Consider the following 20364-nt stretch of genomic DNA (forward strand, 5'->3'; position numbering starts at 1 on the left):
TAAAGAAAGCAGCTTAAATTGCTTTGTCAGAAGAAAATGTACAAAGGAATGAAGCTTAACCAATAGTTTACATACAGAAGTGTTGTTTCTGTGCCTTAATGTTACTCTAGTTTTTACCGTTAAATTTCTTTTAAAATCTTAGAAATCCTTTAAATACAGTAGCTAATTTTCTGTGCTATGTTACTGGGCTTTAAAGTTCATTAATTCATAACGAGCAAGACTTTCATCTAGAAGATCACATGCTCGCAACTGCACAGGAGATCAGGGTGTTGGTTATTCTACACAGATTACAAAATAAGGAAAACTGATAAATTGGCCATAATGGCAAAAGCAGTGATATTTAAAATCACATCAAAGCCAGAAGAGACGAAGCCGCGGCCTGGAGTTCATCGTGAGCTGGAAGCTGAGAGCTTGTGCTAATTGCGCGGTGCAGCTGGAGGAGGAAGGAAGGAGCACCCTTCCACACCAGCCTGCAAAGAAAAACCTGTGGAAAATGTGTGTGGAAGTTCACTGCAGGTCCTGGAGAGCCCGTCCCTCGATGATTCCTTCACCTGGAAGTTCTGATTGCGTTATATGTTGGAGAGCAGCGTCTGAAATGCCTTTCCCTGCTCTTGGGAGGCTGGGTGCCAGCAGCAGGCAGTCCTGTGAGGTGGCACACGGGATGAAGGTCCTCTGGCCCTCCTCTTCCTCGCCCCACTGCCTGGCTCTTCTGTTTTGTAAGACAAGCAGGCTTATTCCATGTGTGTGTTGGGCAGAAGGTGGGCAGGGGGTTGTTTTTGTGTTGTTCTAAAAAACACTTCATCATGCGCTTGCCGTATGCTTAAAAAAGCGGATTTGAGTGGTGCCCTCTGTTTACATCATAAACCTGGTTTTCTTACGAAGGCCTCTTTATGGAAGTTGAATTGTGCTGTGCTAGTTTGCGGTAAGCGCTGGGCTCGGCTGGGTCCTCTTTCCGTGGAAGGATTCAGTAAGCGCTGTGACCAGCAGCCCTGAACGAATCTAACCACAGTGACATCAAACCAGAGCATGTTCAGCGCAGCCCGAAGAGCAGAGCCCTGCTCTAGCGTGTTTTTGGGCAGCCCGTGCCTTTCCAGCAAGCCCGTGTCCGTGTGTACTGCTGCGTGGTGGCAGGTGAGAGCTGTCGGTGTGAGGTTTTGGTTACGGCAGTGTGGCGATGCCCACGTGGAGGTACCTGCAGACCAGGAGCTGTGACCCTGTCCCACACAGCTGTGCTGGCAGAAGCTCCCTTTTAGGCTGATGATCATTTCCTTCGAACTGCAGGAGAAAATTCAACCTGAAGGGCTAAACACAAGGCCACTTACACGTCTCCTTTCTGAGTTCAAATACCCTCAATCAACATACAGTGTTAATGTATGGTTTTATTGCAATAGCTGCATCTTGTTGTCTTTATTGCTTAAAGAAGAAAAACCAAAGCTGTGTTATAGAAGATGTTATCGTCCAAGCCTGCTGTTGCTGGCACTACTTTGATGGTCTCGGGGGAGTTTGCTTCTGACCCGGGAGCACTGCGTATGAAATCTTGTGTTGGCAAACGAAGGAGATCAGAACCGAAAGCCACTTAAAGATCAATAACGAGAAGTTACTGTGTTTGAGACGCGTTATTCATTTGGATTGTATTCTTTCCACATGGTACGCTTCCATGAAACTGTTTAAATGCAGTATACAAACTCACTCAATTGTGGAAAACAATTCTGAGAAGGGGACTGTGAATCACTAACACGAGATGTTTGTAACTTTTTTTTAAAGAATGTTCTCAGGCCTGAGTCAGGAAAGATGAGGCTGGATTAATTCCCGCGTGCACAATAGCTGTTTTACATGGGAATTGAAAACACCTACAAAGGAGAAATCTGAGTAGAGGAAGGGTAAGGTAGTATGAACAAGTGTGCAGCTAGAAAGGAGAGAAAATAAACAGCAGTAAAGCAACATACAGAAGAAAGTAAAACAATGTAATGCTGTGTACATGATGCGGAGTTGTCCTTGATGCCGGGTGATGATTTAAGAAACTAGAACGAGGCGAAGTTCATATGCCACAGCTATAAAAATTGGTCAGTGTGCAGGTCTTAAATCTCATTAGCAATTTTTAATTTAAATGTATTGGTTACTAATGGCATTTTCCAGGGTTCTTCTTGGTCTCTGTTAGTGGTGTTACGTAAGGAGGAATGGGGCAGCTTTCAGTGTGGCCGTGGATTGTTTTTATACTTGAGGAGAGGAAAACAGGGTTATTTTTAGAAGACTGTGGAGCTGCTTGTAGAAACGTGCCGTGGTGGGGTCTTTGAGATGATTCGGTGAACAACGCATTGTTTAAGAAAGATGCTGTGGCCCCAGTAGCTCATGTGGCTGCAATTACAGGCGTTGCATGTCGAGTACGGGGGCTGCGTTGACATCTGCAACTGGTGCACGTGTGGCTGCTGCTGGTGGGCTCTGCCTGAAGGCTGCTGGACTGGCTCTTGCTTGCTGTGAAAGGCTGCTGTAAGACTTCTGTTTATATTCACCCTTGTTTTAAAGCCCTTCTCGTGTGGGGCAGGAGTGGGAGCCTGGGTAATACCCTTCAGCTGAGCCCTTGCTTTAGCTGCAGTGAATCTTGGTGGTGAAATAGGGCTTTGCTTCGGGTGTCTGACTTGGGTAGCTTTGGGAACTCAGCTGTCTGTTCAGCCATTACATGCGAACATTTCTCACGTGTAAGCTGTGCCGAGTATTGGTCTTAAAATTGTCAGCAGAGCAGTGTTTTCGGTGAGCTGCAGCGTGTGTCCTGCGTTAGATTGATTTCTGCTTCTGTATTCTGGTGGTGGGAACACAAAATGGAAACGAATGTCTGGCACTGAAATCGGGCAGGAAACATACCTGAAAACGCATGCAATTTCCTGCCTAGAGTGGGCATTTCTGATATTTTCATTGCATGTATAATCTGCTCTTCAATGGAGATCTTTCTTCTGAATCCTTAGGTGGCTTTCTTTTATGCGAAACAGATAGCAGGAGGTTGAAATCGTTCTGAAGTTGCTTTTCTTTTAAATGGGACTCGGGTTCCTGTTCCCCTTACAGGGTATGTCTGCTGTGGAGACCAGGTTTTTTAAGCATAGGCACTTCTGAAATGGCTCTTCAGTTATGTGATTTATTTAATCTTAGTGCTAGTTCACATCTTAGTGTCTAAAGGCCCCTTCCTTGAGCTCCCTTTTTGTTCTCGCTGACAGAGCTCACTTCAGAGATGTATTTTCTGTATGGGAATTCAACGTCCTTTAATTGACTACACAGAAATTTGTGGGCAGCTGCACACACCGTGCTTTCTCATTTACTTTGTGCAACTCGAAGCAACAAAGCTCAGATTAGTTACAACAGTAAAGGGATTTTTTTGCTTTTCTTTTTTGTATCTGGTGCCATCCCAGGTTGAGGTAACTCTGACTTCACTTGGTAATTAAACCTCATTTGTGAAAGACCTTTTCCCCATTAATTTGATCCAGTAAAGAAACGCTCTTTGAAGCTGGAGATTAATCTTCCTATTTAAATTGCTGGGTTTTACTCCGATTAGTTACAGCTTAGTTTTCAACAACAGCTAAAAATAGCAAGCTGTTGTGCTGTACAGTTTAACCATCTATCTATAGTAGTAGCCTTTCTCGTAAGGAAATATATAGCAAGGGGGAGACCAGAGCCTGCCTCGGGGACACCAGCTCTTGGTATTAACATTTTGGCTTTGCTGGGACACCAGCACTTGGTGCTAACACTTCGGCTTCACATGAGTTTTGCCCATTGTAACACCGGGCAGAACTCCAGCAGGCAGCACCCAGTTCTCTTGCTCTGGGATTAATTTTTAACGGCGGTGCTATGAGCTTGATTTGAGCGGTATTTCAGCTGGTAATTAATAATTCAGTGGCCACGAGAAGTTGTGCGCTAAAGTATGCCAAAACCAAACAAAATCTAGAAAGTGGCTGAAATATTTTCAAGAACATGGAGCATTCACAAAGAAAACATAAGAGGAAGGGCTAACATTGCAACTGGTGAGCAGCTATTTCCATTTTTTTACATAAAAGTGCTGCCTGCAGTTTAAAGGGAAGCCATAGCAAGGCGCTGGCAGCCAGGCAGATGGAAGTGAATTACTTCAAGTAATTCTCCCTTTCCTTTCTGTAGCAGAGCAAATTTTTCACAGGTGAAGGGATCTGGAATGAGTAGCTAACAAGGGGAAAAGCAGAAGGATAAAGGTGAAGCTGTCAAAGGCAGCATAATTACTTGTTTTACCTGTGTCAGAAATGAGTTCTGTGGTCCAGGAAAAGGACAAAGAATTGGGAAGGGATTTTCACTTCCACCCTTAGTTTTCTTCCAAGAGAAAAGGTACTTGAGGCCTGACTTCAGTAAGAAATACTCAATCAGGTTAAATTACTGAAATCTTTTTTCAGTATTGTACATTCGGTATTCAATTTGTTTCAGCCTGACCATTTCAGGCTGCTAGTAGTGACATTCAGACTACATCTGCACGTTGGGAACCTCAAACTTCTCAGACCCAGATACCAGTTCTGGAGCAGGAATAGCCTTCAGGTTGAGACTGAATGGAAAGAAATCTGCAATAAGAGAGATCATCAGTTATTTTGTGCTACTTGTTTCGGGAACACAAGCTATACTCACAGAAACTGATCGATTTAGTGTGTATCAGGATTTTTTTTTAACTCATATAACCATAAATTAGTTATCCAAAGGCCTCCATTACTATTATTTTGATATATTAATGTTTCTCATGATAAAGAAGTGCTGGTTTTGTGACCTTGCAGCCTGATTCTGCCACAAAGGAGGTAACAATCACACCTATTATGAAATATACCTTACCTATTATAAAATGTAGGATTCAGAAAACAAAGCTTTTAATGCTTTCTGCTGTTGGCAGTGCCAAAGGGGTAGAAGACAGGCATGGTGTATCCCATCTGTGCCTTACAGTTTCCCAAAGTTGGAAAAAATTAAGGTAGTCACAGAAGAAATCCTGATGGCTCACTTTGTCTATAAAACATCCCTTTAAACTTCTTTATGTCAAGGCATTCGTGCTTCCCAGGTCGGTCTTATGTACACCAGTAGTGTGGTCACTTGGGTGCTCGTGCACAAACGAAGCAGGTTTTTTGGCTGTTGCGAGCAGCACATTATTTATGCATGTGTTTAACTGCTTACATTGAACCTGGTTGTTACTGCCTGGGTATTATCAGCCAGTGAATCACTTTCCTCTGTCATCTGCGGTACCTCTCGCAGGCCAATGTGCTAATTAAAAAGATTTTTTGCACAAACTTAGCAATGAGAAATTGGCAATGCTACTGCTTGCCTTTTAAGTCTATTGAAATAAAAAAAAAAAATGTATTTCCTAAACTGTTGGTAGCAAATACAATACAGTGTAACAAAAGCTTATCTCCCATCATCTTCAACTAGTGACGCTTGGTCTCTTTATGGTAACATTCATGTGCTTTGAATTACAAAAGCAGTGTTTGTGGGCATGTTATTTATCTTACAACTTGCATTCAAGTAGATGGGAAGAAGGGGATCCTACAGATCAGTACAGCTGCGTTTTGCATCCTGGTTGTATGTAAGCAGAAGATGGGATGCCTTTGAAAGACACACATACATATGTGTGTATATATTAAAAAAGAAAGATGCAAAACCATATGGTACTACTTTCCATAGGCCATTTAAAAGTAAAAGCACATTTCAGTGCAGTTATTTTCCACTGATGTGGGCACCTGGAAAAGGGAGGGTTACTGGGATCACGGCTGGGGAGCACAGCTGTGTCTGTGCCTGCTCTTGGTGAGCTGTCGCTGACTTGATGCGAGCTGAAGAGGCAGTGCAAGGGGCTGTGCTGGAGGAAGAAGTGGGAAGGGGACTTTTTGAAGCACTTGCAAAGCAGGACACCTCACACCATATGGGTAGGCTTGCTTATCTGACCTGTTTGGCAGGCTCTGTAGGGATGAATGACAGCTTTAGCATGTGAGGGATGGGATGGTAAGAGGAAGAGCGTGGAGAGTAGAAATGATATTACTGGAGCATTAGACTAGAAACTTAAACTGTGGTATTTTGGATGGATTTTAGGCATTAAGGACCAGGAAGGAGAAAGAGTTTGGAGGCTGGAGAGGCAGCAGGCAAGGTGTGAGACAAGGACTGTGAGAACTGTAGAGTTTGTAGATGTCTGTCTGAAGAACTGATTTTTTTCTGCTGGAAGACTTTGTGGTTTTGAATCTAACTCTGTCAGAGCCTGATTGCTGCAGAGCTGTATATACAGAATTACATTTAAATATATAAACTGAGGTTTTAAATAATCCAACTTCAATAACTGGTTAATTGGCTCCCGGGCAGCTTAGGCAGCTTCAAATTGAACTTAAGAGAATTTTGCAGTTTTCATATTAACCCCAAACTTTGTTTATACAGGATTAGTTCTGAACGCAGGAAAGAAAAATCAAGAGATGCAGCTCGATGTCGAAGAAGCAAGGAGTCGGAAGTGTTCTACGAACTTGCTCATCAGCTGCCTCTTCCGCACACGGTGAGCGCCCACCTTGACAAGGCCTCCATCATGAGGTTGACCATCAGCTACTTGCGCATGAGGAAGCTGCTGGATGCTGGTAAGCAGATAAATTGTCAGCAGGATCTGGAAAAGGGACTGGAGATACGTTGAGGAAGGAGACTTTCAATTTTCAACTGCTAAAATGTTTCAGCAGTTGAAAAACAATTAATAGTTGTATCCTTTGTATGGAAAGGTAGAAGACCTTTCAGCAAAAAGATGGCACAAAAAATATGGCCACTGTTTAATTTAATCGACTTTGTTTCTCTCTGTTCTGACCCTTCTCCCAGAGTTAACTTCTTTCATTTAACTTTTTTTTTTTTTTTTTACCCTAGGGAATTAAGGCTTTACTAAACTGTAGAAGGTTGGTGTAGGGCTGACGTAGCTAACTGTATGTGTTTCTCTTTAGTGTAAATTGGAAGAAATTCTTATGATTCGAATTCTACTGAAGGTGAAGTGAACCCAGGGTACATCTGCCACAGATGCTGTACTAGTTACTTGTACTCATCTACGCCTACATATACCATACAGAGGAGTAGCTTTGTTTGTCTCGTAGGAAGCCCCTGAGAAAATTTTGTAAGGTCTCTTTGAGGCAAATGGTAGTATTTTTGTCAACTAGACTTTCCTGAAGTTGGGAGGTTTATTGGTGTTTGTATCAAAGCACAGATGTTAAATGTCACTCTGATTTTCTCTGACTCATGGTAGACCTTGAATTTAATTTATCACTTACTTAAGTAAATTATGCTACTTCTGAACAGTCCTGCAAGATTGGCTCCTTGCAGACTGGTGCCAGAAGTCATTCCTGATAGTAAGCACAGAATGAGTGATGCTTACTTTAATATAAATGTGTGGGTCCTTATAGGTGAGCTGGAGACAGAAGCCAAAATGGAGAAGGAACTGAACTGTTTCTACCTGAAAGCTCTTGATGGATTTGTCATGGTTCTCTCTGAAGATGGGGACATGATTTACATGTCTGAAAATGTGAACAAGTGTATGGGACTCACTCAGGTGAAATATTTGACATTTCCTAAGACTGTTCCAAATCTGTAAAAGTTGTTACAATTTTGTATATATGAAGTTAGACACCTGTATACCTCTTTTGCAGTTTGAGTTGACGGGGCACAGTGTATTTGATTTCACTCATCCATGTGACCATGAAGAGCTGAGAGAAATGCTTACGCACAGAAATGGTGAGAACGAAAAAACAATCTATTTAATTTACTTATGGATAGCTCCTGTTGGCATTAGTACAGTTGGATATCTGCCAGGTAAAGGAATTGAGAGAACAAACTAGTATGCTTTGCTGCCTAGATCTCAAAGTAAGTCAATTTCAGACATTATAAAAACAGAAATAGCCAGAATGTTTTGGAGATATTCTAATTTAGGATACATAAGACTTTATTCGTACACTTTTAATGTTAAAAAAAAATAAAAAGATGAACAGAATTACTGAGGGTTGAAAGAATTAGCATGCCTACAGGAATTAAATAAATGTAGAGGTAGGTTGAGTGAGAACGATCTTAAGTGATTGCTATAGAAGTGTATGGAGAAGTGAAGTTGTTACGTTTGTCTTGGTCTCAGCTTGCCTTTGCAGGACAGCTTAAAAGCAAATGGCTTCTTCCAGAAATCTGTGGTGTTACATCTAGTACACAGAAATGATGGTATATTTAGGACGCAGAAAAACTAATCGGGTAGTGGTCCTAGGGATATTGGATACTCTTTGCTTTGTTAAGAATAAAAAAGAACACTTGGAAAGCCCCAAAAAGCGACTGTTAATTCTGGGCTTCGGTGTTTATGCTTCACTGCACCTTTTAACTGGTGCATGAAATTGGTATCTTTTCACAGATTTCAGACCTTTCCTTTCTCCATGGAAGGGAATACAACACCATATTCACATATGCTGTACGCTTTGGGATTTAACAAATGCCCATGAATTACTGCCTTTAAGTCTTCTAAAGGTTTGTTAATGACTCTAAAGACTTGGCAACATGCATGTCTCCAAACAAATCTGCTTTACTCAGTTGTTATAAATCTAAAATTGGACCTCTCTAATTCCTGTTTCATCAAACAAGAGGGTTATATAGACTCTGAATCTAGGTAGTCATAAATTACCATGTCATTAGGACTGACCACTGCTTTCTTGTATAGCTGTAATTGTATTTAATTCAGTGGAAGCGACCAGATACAGTATCATTGTGGTAAGGGCCCTGACTTTGACTTTGTAAGCATTTTCTAAAATTCTCTGTCCCTAATACTGAAGTGTATTTTTAAGGTTAAATTAGACATTTCCCTTTCTTCTCCCCTCTTGGAATACACTGATGTATTTGGAGGGGGAAAAAGTCACTAAAGCAGTGTAAAAGCTGGTCTAGTTGCAAAAGCATGTTCTTAAAAATGTAGTGTGAGTGAGTTTCATGCAAACCAACTCTCGCATGTCTAAATTGACCAGACTGGCATACGATGTCTGGAAAACATTATTACTAAATCTGTTTCGCAAATGAAGTTGGCAGACAGAAGTCTAAATTAGAGTAATAATAGTACATTTTTATATTTATTATTATTCCCAGGTTGCAGCTACTGCACCTCTTACATCAGTGGAATTATTGCGATTTGAGTATTAAACACTTCTCTTTGGGATTGTGCAGGTGCAAATGAAAACAGCTGCCATTGGCAGAAACTGAACTGCCTTCTGATTTTAGAAGGTTGCTTTTTTACTTTCAAAGCTGGTGACTTTAAAAATAACATCAGACTTGAGAAAGTTGCTCCCTCTTTTACAGCTGCTGCTTAAAGCAGAGCCTTAAGCATCGGGACTTTGTACCAAAACGTTGCATGATTTTCAATTACAAACATCTAGATTGGTTTAGCTCTTCTAAAAACATAATGAAATAAGGCTTTTTCTCTGAACTCTGCATTATTATTACTTTTCCTCCTTTATTGAGGGTTATGATGTGGCATAGAATAGGCTTGTCCCCATTAGTCTTTGCGTCTGCTGGAAGTGATAGACAAAGCAGCGTAGTGGCTTTACTGTTTTCTGATGAATTTTATCAAGCTGGTAGTGCAAACCACACCACGAAGAATGTCATCGCAACTGCTGCCTGTGGAGGATGGGCAAACTATTATAGAAGCTTGTATCAGAAGTAAGCTTGCGTGTTCTGAACTTCCACACTGCCACGATTTGGGCCTCACTCTTTAGTAGCCCTCTGCAAGCTCACTGTTTTCCACTGCTCTTTTCCTAGGTGCTTTGTTGCCTTTGTCCATGCACAGCGAGCTGCTTGCAGCTCTCCTGATAGCATCAGTTTGTGTTTTCTGTGCCCAAAATAGGCTTTGCTTTTTTGAGTAGCCTAGCTAGTAATTGACTTTGAAAGGTTCTCCTCTCTAAAGGCAAAACCTTAATTTAGAGCCTGCTGCTAGCGAGTAAGACTGAAAAACGAGTACCATGGATATTAATTTGTATCAGGTTGTCTTGACTTCTTTCAAGAATGCTCATAAGTGTGTTTAAAAACTTGGTCCCTGCTTACTCTAAGAGTATAAATCCCTGTGGAAACACTCGGATGCATTCAAACATTAATTAACACTTAATTCTGAATTTAAAAAAATTAAAATACTGCAGTCCTGAAGAGGAATGGGCCCAAAACATATGTGGACCTCCCTGCAGTGAATTACTGATCTGTTTTAATGCAAAGCAGCTTAAAGTACTTCTCATTCTGTATATGCTTCCCTCATCCCCTATTGCAACTTCAAAATATATTAAATTCTCAGTCTCTCCCTGCCTTTTTCCTGAAATCTGGGAGTGTGGAGTTGGCTACAAATGCAACACTTATCTTAAAACAGTGAAAATTCATTTTTTTGCCTACCTCACAGCAAAACTCATTCTGAAAAGCTTTATTAATCAAAAGTGCTTCTAGTTTTATTAGCTGTTTTTTCCACAGTTCTATAACATGGGTTTTTGAGTAGTGGGTTTTTTGTTTCAATTTTTTGAATACAGTCAGAAGATGGCTCCGAGAGTTTAAGAACTGGTTTACTATTTACTTTTGCTAGGTCCTGTGAAAAAGGGCAAAGAACAAAACACGGAGCGCAGCTTTTTTCTCAGAATGAAGTGCACACTGACCAGCAGGGGAAGAACAGTGAATATAAAGTCTGCTACGTGGAAGGTAATGAATACAAAGGAATACTTGCATAGGTTGGCAGCTTCCTTTTCAGATGTCATAACTTGCATAACTTGCTGTATTTCAACATTTTCCCTTCACGTAACTTGAGCTGGAGTTTCAGTAAGTACTTAACTAATTTAATGATTGTGCTTCAATATGCTGAATTTTAATGCTGAGTGCATCGGGATGCAACTGAAACAATGTTTTAAAATTTGTTTTTCAAAAGCCTTTAAATTAATTCTCCACTTTAAATTAGAGGTTGTTCACTTATTAGAAATTACAATTACTAAACGTTTGTGTAAAGCCTCCTCTGAGAAAATATACTTGACACCACTTGCACTGATACCTGATTCCTTTTGATTCGGTATTGTAAGTACGACATCGAGGTCTCACAGAAGGACTTGTATGTTTTTCTTTCTGAAGTTGCTGGCTATCCCTTTTGTAGCAATCAGAATAAAAAGAACCCAGTCTGGTAACTGAAATGAATGCATTTTCTCCTGTGGAAAAAATGTAACCTTTTACTGTATGAAGTGGCATTACAGCTCAAAATATTCTTTTTAACTTGCTCTTGATCAAACAACTTGTTTCTTGTTCCTCTTTGCTGCTCTATGTAAACAATTTTACTTCAATGTTTTTTAAAAAAAAAAACAAAAAAACGGGGGGGAGGACAGAAAATGCAAAGCTGCTCATCTTTTGAAGAACACACTTGATTTCTCCTTTTAACATCTAAAATGGAGGCTGCTCCTATTACCATAGCTTTCAAGTTGGCTTAGTAGGATGCCTTTTGCTGAGGTAATTGCTTACCAGTGTAATTAATGTAACTTTAAAAGAAGAACAACTGACAGAAAAGCAGAAACTTCTAGTGTTGCTTCTGCAAACACCAGAGAGGAAGGAGTTGGCAGCCAGCGAACTGACTGCAGCCTGCGTAGCATGAGGAAGAGACCTGGCTGTGCTTTAACAATCAGATGGAAAGGACTGCTGGGTTCCTGCTGTTGATAGCACAGCGTAGAGAGGTGGGGAGGAGAGAACTCCCTCAGTGGGTGCTGATGGAAGTGCAGTCTGTGTGGTTTGAGAGAAAACAACCTGGTCTCTTCTGAAATGTAACTGTCCCACAGGTACTGCACTGCACCGGGCACATCCGCGTGTACGACACGTGCAGTAATCAAACTCACTGTGGCTACAAGAAGCCTCCCATGACGTGCTTGGTGTTGATATGTGAACCTATTCCTCACCCATCCAACATTGAGGTCCCACTGGACAGTAAAACGTTCCTCAGTCGTCACAGTCTCGATATGAAGTTTTCCTATTGTGATGAAAGGTAAACTACATTTTGTGCTTAACAGCTGTGCTCATTTTGAAGGATTTGCAGGGGTTGTATGTGTGGTGGCTATTGTAGGACTTAGGGAGTTAGACTGTGTAAAAGCATAACTTGATTCATCTGCAAAATGGAGTTGTTGCTGGGATGCTTTGGGTTTTACTAACCGATCAGGATCTTTTATGTAAAAGCTAAATTCTTAAATTTAAGCAAGATGTAGGGTTATTACTTGAGAATAATACCACTGCCTGTTCAAACTGGCCTTCAGTAATGCGGTAACAATTAAATTTAAATAAAAAAATCATTCTGGACACTGAAAAAGATGGGAAGGATTTTAAGATGCTTGAAGATGACTGAAAAGAGTACAAGTACATGTATAATATTTGTCAAGCACATTTCCTTGCAACACCTTCTTCCCCACCCTTTCCTCAGGAGATCAGCATCTGCTGGCTCCAGTCAAGAAAAAAAAGCTCTGTACTTTTAATGCAATAACATCTGCAAAAATAACATTTTCTGTTAGAAATCACAGATTTAGTCTAATAAATACTGCTCTTGCTATTATCTGGAAACTTCAGCTTGACAAATTTGAAAAGCAGAAGTGAAAGAAATCATTGGCCTAAGGTTTTCTCAATTGGGTATTACTTGTTACTGCTTGCTAAGACTTTCCTTTTATTTATACCAGAAATTAATTTCTTAATTAGTTGCTGCAGCTAGATGCAAGGTATGTTAGTGCACGTTATTTTCTGACCTCTGCAATACCTTCACCTTTGTTGGATTTGTGGTATCACAGAGAAAGGTACTTATTTGGTCACATTGTGTGTGTAACATAGGGCAAAGAAAAGGGCCAAAGAAATCCTTTCTTCTAGTTAGCACTGCCCTCTAGGGGCTGAAGAAAATACTGTTTCCTTTGTAGACAGTGGGAAGAACAAATCGGATTCCTAATTTGTCTTAGCAGCATGGTTAAAACTGTTAAAGCATATCTTTATAATTTTATTATGTTCTCACATTTGTGTAAGCTGTATATTCTTATCCACAAGTAGCTTGTCTACCTTTAAGCAAAAAAACAAGGACAAGAAAGCAGGAATATACATAATCCTGTCTATCATGGGACATGATTAATACATATTCAGTCAGAAGTAAAATCCTATGCCTGCTGAAGCTTCTCTTTTAAATAAGCATTAAAAAATAGCACTTCAAAATGAACTCACGCTAAACCACCATTGCTGCTAATGTGTATGGGAGAGATTCTTAAGAACTCCGTGCATCTACAAGCATCCATGTGCTCTAGTATTTTCACTGCTCAGTGTCTGCTTCTACTTAGCAAATTCTCCCTTGTCTTAAAGAATTACAGAGCTGATGGGATATGAGCCAGAGGAACTCCTGGGTCGTTCCATCTATGAGTACTACCATGCGCTGGATTCTGATCATCTGACCAAAACGCACCATGATAGTAAGTGAGAAGATATGGCACTGGGAAAAAAAAATAACAAGGGTTTTCTTTTAACTGCAGATAGGAATCTGCAGAGAATATTTATCTTGAAAACTGACTTTCTTTTCCTTCCCGTGGTTAAAGCTGATGTCCTTTCTTTTTTCAGTGTTCACAAAAGGGCAGGTGACAACAGGGCAGTACAGAATGCTTGCTAAACAAGGTGGCTATGTCTGGGTTGAAACTCAAGCAACTGTTATATACAACACTAAGAATTCTCAGCCACAGTGCATAGTATGTGTAAACTATGTGTTGAGGTAAGTTGAGTGGATATTGCCATTTTTGACACGATTTCTTTGAAGGCTAAGATTCTGATGGCCCTGCATCTTTTTTTCCCTCTGTTATGATGTTGCTATGTTGTTTTCTTGCCAATTAGATTTTTACTTAAAATACTGCTAGTCAAAGGATTAGCAGTTGCATTTAAAAACAAATACAAAAGCCACTTCTTTGATCTAGTGATGTCACTTGGAAGATATGAAACATCTGAGAATTTATGTGCATTCTATACATTTAATATTTGTACACAGTCTGGAGCGATTTATTTCACTAATCATTCTTGCTGATGCAGTCAGAGCAGCAATAATGGTATCTCAATCCTATTTATCTTCCTCAGGATTCTTTTAACTGAAAGCTTCAACTTAAAGCAGACTTGTTAACTATTTTTCTGCAACTGTAGAGTAGTCCTAAGTTTTTCAAAAATTTGGTGAATGTACTAGTGTCAGTCTGTCACCATATGGTACATTTGTTTAAAACAAAGTTGTTTTTTTTATGGAAATCTGCAATTTTCAGTTTTTTTTTTTGATGCTTTCTGAAAAGTACGTTTATTTACTTATTACCTTTTTATGGCACCAGAATTAGTATTTGCTTTGTCTATTACATATGAGGAAATATTTTTCGTTAGCTTTTAATCACTTGCAACGTACAAACCATTAAGGCTGAATTTTAGCTGTGCATTAGTTGTTTTTTTAATAATCATCTTCCTTTCTGTCTGGCAGTGGAATTGTTCAGAAGGACTTGATATTTTCCCTTGGACAAACTGAGTGTATGCTGAAACCAGTGGAGTCTCCAGATATGAAAATGACCAAAATATTCAACAAAGATGACCTGGATGATACCAACAACCTTTTTGAAAAACTTAAACAGGAACCAGATGCTTTAACTGTGCTGGCTCCAGCTGCTGGAGACACAATTATCTCCCTAGATTTCAGCAGTAATGGTGGGTGTGTGTTTAAATTGGAGAGCATGCTAATTAGTAAAGCTAGTGTTTTACATTGAACTTCAGAAAATAAGCTGAGTATCACTGCCTAGTGATATTTCAGCCACTATTGAAATTTAATGAGGTCCGTAGACACGCTCAGTATTGTTACTTAGGTTGATGGTCTCTTTTAATTTTTATAGAGTCTGATGAACAACAATGTGATGAAGTTCCTTTGTATAACGATGTAATGCTCCCCTCATCCAGTGAGAAATTGCAGAATATAAATATGGCAATGTCCCCACTACCTGCCTCTGAAACTACAAAGCCACTTCGTAGCAATGCTGATCCTGCACTCAATAGAGAAGTTGTATCAAAGCTGGAGCCAAACACAGAGACACTCGAACTTTCTTTTACCATGCCTCAGGTGCAAGAGCAGCCAACCAGCCCTTCTGATGCAAGTACAAGCCAAAGTTCACCTGAGGTTAGTTACGTAATTTGGATATGCTGTCATTAAAATGTATGTGCTGTGTTGGGGCTTGTAGAGCAAATCTAGTTAAAGATGCAGCCAAGGCATGAATTTTAAAATTATTTCTAGGTTGTGACTTAGTTAAGCTCTGAGGAAATGGATAAATTTTCATAGGCAGAATTATGTCTTCATGGAAGCAAGTCTTGCAAATGCATGCAGTAGTACGTGTCACAGAAGGAAGAAAAGCTTGGGATTGGTCTTTCTAGAAAAGGATGAGTCAGAGTTGACTCCTGCAAACAGCAAATTACTTGCCGTAATTTACTTGCAAAGGGTACTTCTGTGCTTCCCAAATGGGGTGAATTTAAATGTATACAGATAAATGTAAATGTCTTCCTCTCCCATTTTAGTTTTTGTGCAACCACAGGTTGGAATTAAGTTTTACATTTGTACACTTTTAAGACCACCTGTAAATACAACATAAAACAAGGTAATGACAGAAATTTAAAACTGCATTCAAAATGTTTTCACAGCCCAGTAGTCCCAATGACTATTGCTTTGATGTGGATAATGATATGGCTAATGAGTTCAAACTGGAATTAGTGGAGAAACTCTTTGCGATAGATACAGAAGCAAAAAATCCATTCTCTACTCAGGTAATGTATATTAACTTGAAATCTGCATCATCTTAATGCTTATTCTCAATGTTCTTCTTGCTTTCTTAGAATGCTTTCAGAGACCTCATTCTTCTTTTATGGAACATGTTACTAAAATAAACTAAATAATTATTCTAAGGATTTGGTAAAAAGAGCCTTAAAGGAGCCATGAATTCAGAGCTGAGATGTTCTGACCTATGCGTAAGTTTTACCTCTTTTGTTTTCCAGGAAACTGATTTAGACTTGGAGATGTTGGCTCCTTACATCCCGATGGATGATGACTTCCAGCTACGCTCCTTTGATCAGCTATCTCCACTGGAAAGCAGTTCTTCCAGCTCCCAAAACGCAGCCACTATTACCATATTTCAGCAGACTCAGACACCATCAACTACTGCTGATGAAATAAAACCAGTGGCAGAACGTGTGGATGATGTGAAGACGCTAATTGTTCCTTCATCTCCTGTCCACATAATCAGTGACACGAGTAGTGCCCCAGCGTCACCTTACGGTGGGAACAGGAGTCGAACTGCATCTCCAATCAGAACAGGAAAAGGAACATTGGATCAGACAGAAAAACCTTGTCCAGGAACACCCAGTTTGCTAACAGTCACTCTGAATAAAAGGTATTTTAAAAGCCAAGCTCACTTTCAAGGAATTTAAGAAATTAGATACAAAGTGCTTTTAAATACTGCAACTGGCATACGATGTATTCAGCGTTCTGCTTCAAAGTAGATATTGATATGTTGAAATCCAGACACTTCATGCTATATTTTTGATATGCTGATCTTCCCTAAAGTTAATTTCTCAGCAGCTTTTTTGCAGTAGCTCTTACATCTCATGTAATAGGCAGCTACTGTATGCCAACTGCATTAATAAGTTTATTTTGCTTTTTTATCTGACATGCAACCATTTAAAAAAAAAAATGCAGTAGGCAATTTAGAGGTAGTTATACCCACACAGTATTTCTGATATTTTTTTTGTCCGCTTCGTTAAGAGGTAAGAGTCATCTACGGTCTCTGTGCTACACGTATTACTTTTAAAATTAGCTATAATTCATAATGACAGACGAAGGTATACGTAGCACATTTTTATGATAGAAAATTCTACAAAATCAGAATGTCAGACCTGTTGATACACAGAAGCTTTATCTGTACATAGAAATACTCACTTTCCTCACCCTTCCCTCCCTCCTTCCTGTAGAAAATGAATTGCTGAACTTTTATGCTTTGTTTTTTTTCCTACAGACTAAATTTTTTTTTTTTGCTAAAACTCATTCTGAGCTTCACAGCAAGATTAAATGCTAACATTTTCTATGCTCATAGACAATTGTTGAAATGAGTCAAGTTACAAAAGAAAACTAGTATAGTTCATAAATTCAGTTTTGTCATATTGTTTATAAGTATCCACAAAAAAAGAATGGCTTGAGGATAGTAGAAACGTCTTAACAGCCTGAATCAATTTTTCTTAGATCTACTGCAATGGATGAAGAACTAAATCCAAAGATGCTAGCTTTGCATAATGCTCAGAGAAAACGAAAAATGGAACATGATGGTTCACTTTTTCAGGCAGTTGGAATTGTGAGTTTTGTTTTACCATTTTAAAATATTCACTTTTAACCTTGCAATTTCTGAATCGAGGCTTCAGTGCAGACTCCTGAGTTTAGCTGTTGGTATGCAATGGACTCTTGGGATCAGAGATGATTGTTTGGGCATGAAATTCCCTCCTATATGCAGATACTGGTTTTTAGTTCTCTTACTGTCAGTCATTTAAAAAGTGCCCTCTGTACCCAAGCACATTTCTTGATTAGGTAGGAGATGCTCATTTGTGAAATACATGCAAGGAGGCATGCTTCATCTGTAGAATATGCACAAATGTAAGGCAAAATTGTCGTTTATTGTCATTTGTTCCTGGTTTCAAACTCAGTTTTTATATCTGTGAGTTCTGGACAGTGTTCTTACGTTTCTTCCTATCATTTCTCCATTAAGACCGAGGTTGCTTTCTTTTCTTAATTTGGTCAGATAACAACCGTCAGATAACAATACCATCTGATCTATAAGGGAATAGATAGAATTCTTACAATCTGGCAAACTTACATTACTACCACTTCCATTTCATGTGCTGTCTCTCTAGTTTTAGTATGTGATAGCAAGTACCTCATCATAGGCTAAGTAACTCAAAAATAAACTTTTTAGATTTTCTTAGACTTCTGTCACTTAACTTGGGCTATTAAGCTTGTTGCCTTCTATAAGGGTATTTTGTCTCTGAGATCTTTGACACCTACTGTAATTTCTTAGTATTTTGAAACCTTGGGCTTTGCCACGTACTGCATCTCTCCTCTTGCTTTCATTGCAAATTCCCACTTCTCTCAAGTTTTTAAGTGGTTAGTTCTTAGTTCCTCTACTGCCTTGTAGCCTTTGAGATTCTTTCTTCCTCTGGTGATCCATCTCCTAGATGTCGTCATCCATCACATCGTACAGTGCAGGGTGTTTTTTCCTCTGAATTATGAACTATTCCTGAGTTAGCATTCTGGTTTGGGAATGCGACAAGTCACTGTGTATTGCCTTACCATTGGCCTCTTCTGTGAGAGCTGAGAAAGCATTCATACATCTATTTTTTTCTATGAGCCTAGTAGACTTCATTAAATAGCAAACAACAAACTGATGCTGTTGTCCTTATTTGTTAAATGCTTTGCAGTTTTCATGCATGTTGTTCTGTTGCTGCCAGTAGCTCTTTAAGAATTCACAGCTCTGCTAAAAATTTTATTGCTTTTCATTGCCGCCTTCTCACGCAGTGGTGCTATGGCTGTGATATAGCGTTGCTGATAGATATAAAATAGCAGAACACAAGCAGTTTTATATTAACTCCTGTAATGGACATACACTGTTATGTTTAGTGCCTTTTTAATGCTTATAGGTTCAAATTTCGTTCTCTGTAAACCCTTTTTTTTCCTGTATGTGACAAAACTTGTATTTTGAAGGCTTCTGCACAGTCAGAAGCTGATTTTTTTTCCATGTAGCTGGGTCTTACTGACATTACTACAATCAAGTACTTCTGTCATCTGGCTTCTTTCTCCAAAATGGATTTGAGTTTATGAACTAGTCCTTACACATGCATAGTACAAAAATTAGATTAAATCCAGGCTGAACTGGGATTGTGCAAAAACTTGCCATGACTTCCAAGAATGAAAATAAGCAAAGACAGTACCACTTTAGTTTGTTTTTAGAAAGCAGGAGAATTAGACAAAGGCAAAATGTGTTATAATGAGATTATAAATAATCCAAATTTCCAAAGGGGAAAAATGTGAGTTATATGTCTTGATACGGAAGGCTGTATTGCATTCATAGTTTAAAAAAAAATAAAAATTTAAACCAGGAACAATGTAGGTGACTTACCTTACTATGAAATGCAGCTTTTGAGTTGTTTAACTTCTATTATACAACTGTCTTTTTGACTTGCATGTGTTTTATAACCTGAAATCACGTCCTTTACTATTTTAAGTGTTCAGGGTAATGGCAGCATTCTGAAATACTTTTTCTTCTTTTGCAAGTCACTACTACTAACAAGACACAGCTTTGCCGATTCAGACACTGTTGCTAGCAAACTTGTTACTAAAATGGGGCTTCTCCTTCCATCCCATCTTCTGTTTCAGTGGTGGCTTTTTCTTCCTTGCACTAATTATATGGAGCTCTTTAAAAAAAAACCTTTCTATCTCCATACCTGGTATGTTGCTGCCAAAAGACTTATGTCAAGGTGCTGTATCTGCAATAGAAAGGCTTGGGACTGCATTCCCCTCAAAACTTGGATCAGATGGGTTGGTGGCAATAACTGGAGTGCAAGCAGAACTTATACCTTAAATTTAGATAAAATCAACCAACCACGGTTCCTGAATCTCCTGTCCACGCTGTTAATTCCAGTGCAGAAAACCATTAGCGACTTCAGTGAAAACCTGATGCTTACTCACCCAAGAGCAGTGGTAATTAAATGGGTGTGGGTGTGTGTACATGTCCACGCTAACAGCATGGTAGCTGCTGATAACCAGGATTTAGTAATTGTTTTGTGTAAGGGAGGAGACCTTGAAATCTGATCCTGTTTTCTTTTAAATAAAAATCTGATTCTGTTCTCTTCTAAATAATCTTCAAGGGCAGTGTACTTGGAAACACATTCTCCCTAAATTCTGAATGAAGTCCCCTTTAAATTGTAATAATGCCTGCATTGGTAATTAGTGGCAGAAACTGCTGGTTTGGAAAAGGGATGTGGAAGGCGAGAAGGATGCAGCATTCAATAAAGAAGTTTTTTTTTTTACTTCTTTCTAGGGGTCTTTATTCCAGCAGACAGGTGACCGTGGAGGAAATGCATCGCTTGCTTGGAAACGTGTAAAGGCATGCAAAACAACTGGTCATAATGGAGTGGAGCAAAAGACAATCATTCTATTATCAACTGGTTAGTATCTTTTTTTAAATATGTAGAGGATGGGAGGGCTGCGTGGAAGAGAACCGAGTGACAAAAACATAACCAACTTGTCTCGTTTATGAACAGTTTTGGAGGAAAGTGAATAAAGTGCACTTTTTT

At 39.3% G+C, this 20364-nt stretch overlaps 1 protein-coding gene and 1 long non-coding RNA gene across 10 annotated transcripts in view; one reads left to right on the top strand and one right to left on the bottom strand.

The window, feature by feature from the left end:
* Nucleotides 1-20364, top strand: part of HIF1A (hypoxia inducible factor 1 subunit alpha) — a 65930-nt gene that overhangs the window by 40618 nt on the left and 4948 nt on the right. For 5 of the 7 annotated variants that reach the window (XM_068682480.1, XM_068682483.1, XM_068682482.1 and 2 more), the window contains 13 exons: nt 6403-6593; nt 7395-7540; nt 7638-7722; nt 10568-10680; nt 11793-11995; nt 13336-13442; nt 13588-13735; nt 14474-14694; nt 14877-15157; nt 15673-15795; nt 16024-16418; nt 17264-17372; nt 20109-20235. In XM_068682480.1, coding sequence (XP_068538581.1) covers nt 6403-6593; nt 7395-7540; nt 7638-7722; nt 10568-10680; nt 11793-11995; nt 13336-13442; nt 13588-13735; nt 14474-14694; nt 14877-15157; nt 15673-15795; nt 16024-16418; nt 17264-17372; nt 20109-20235 — 2249 coding nt within the window. Of the gene's footprint in view, nt 1-2356; nt 2488-6402; nt 6594-7394; nt 7541-7637; nt 7723-10567; nt 10681-11792; nt 11996-13335; nt 13443-13587; nt 13736-14473; nt 14695-14876; nt 15158-15672; nt 15796-16023; nt 16419-17263; nt 17373-20108; nt 20236-20364 lie in introns of those variants that run through there. The other 2 variants (XM_068682481.1, XR_011096774.1) reach the window with 2 other exon arrangements.
* The window catches only part of LOC137856779 (uncharacterized), a 27534-nt gene continuing 7170 nt past the window's right edge, over nt 1-20364 (bottom strand). For all 3 annotated transcript variants that reach the window (XR_011096779.1, XR_011096780.1, XR_011096778.1), the window contains one exon: nt 1-4565. This is a non-coding gene — a long non-coding RNA (uncharacterized lncRNA). The remainder of the gene's footprint in view (nt 4566-20364) is intronic.

The sequence above is a fragment of the Anas acuta genome, chromosome 5 (assembly GCF_963932015.1).
Source record: "Anas acuta chromosome 5, bAnaAcu1.1, whole genome shotgun sequence".
Lineage (NCBI taxonomy): Eukaryota > Metazoa > Chordata > Aves > Anseriformes > Anatidae > Anas > Anas acuta.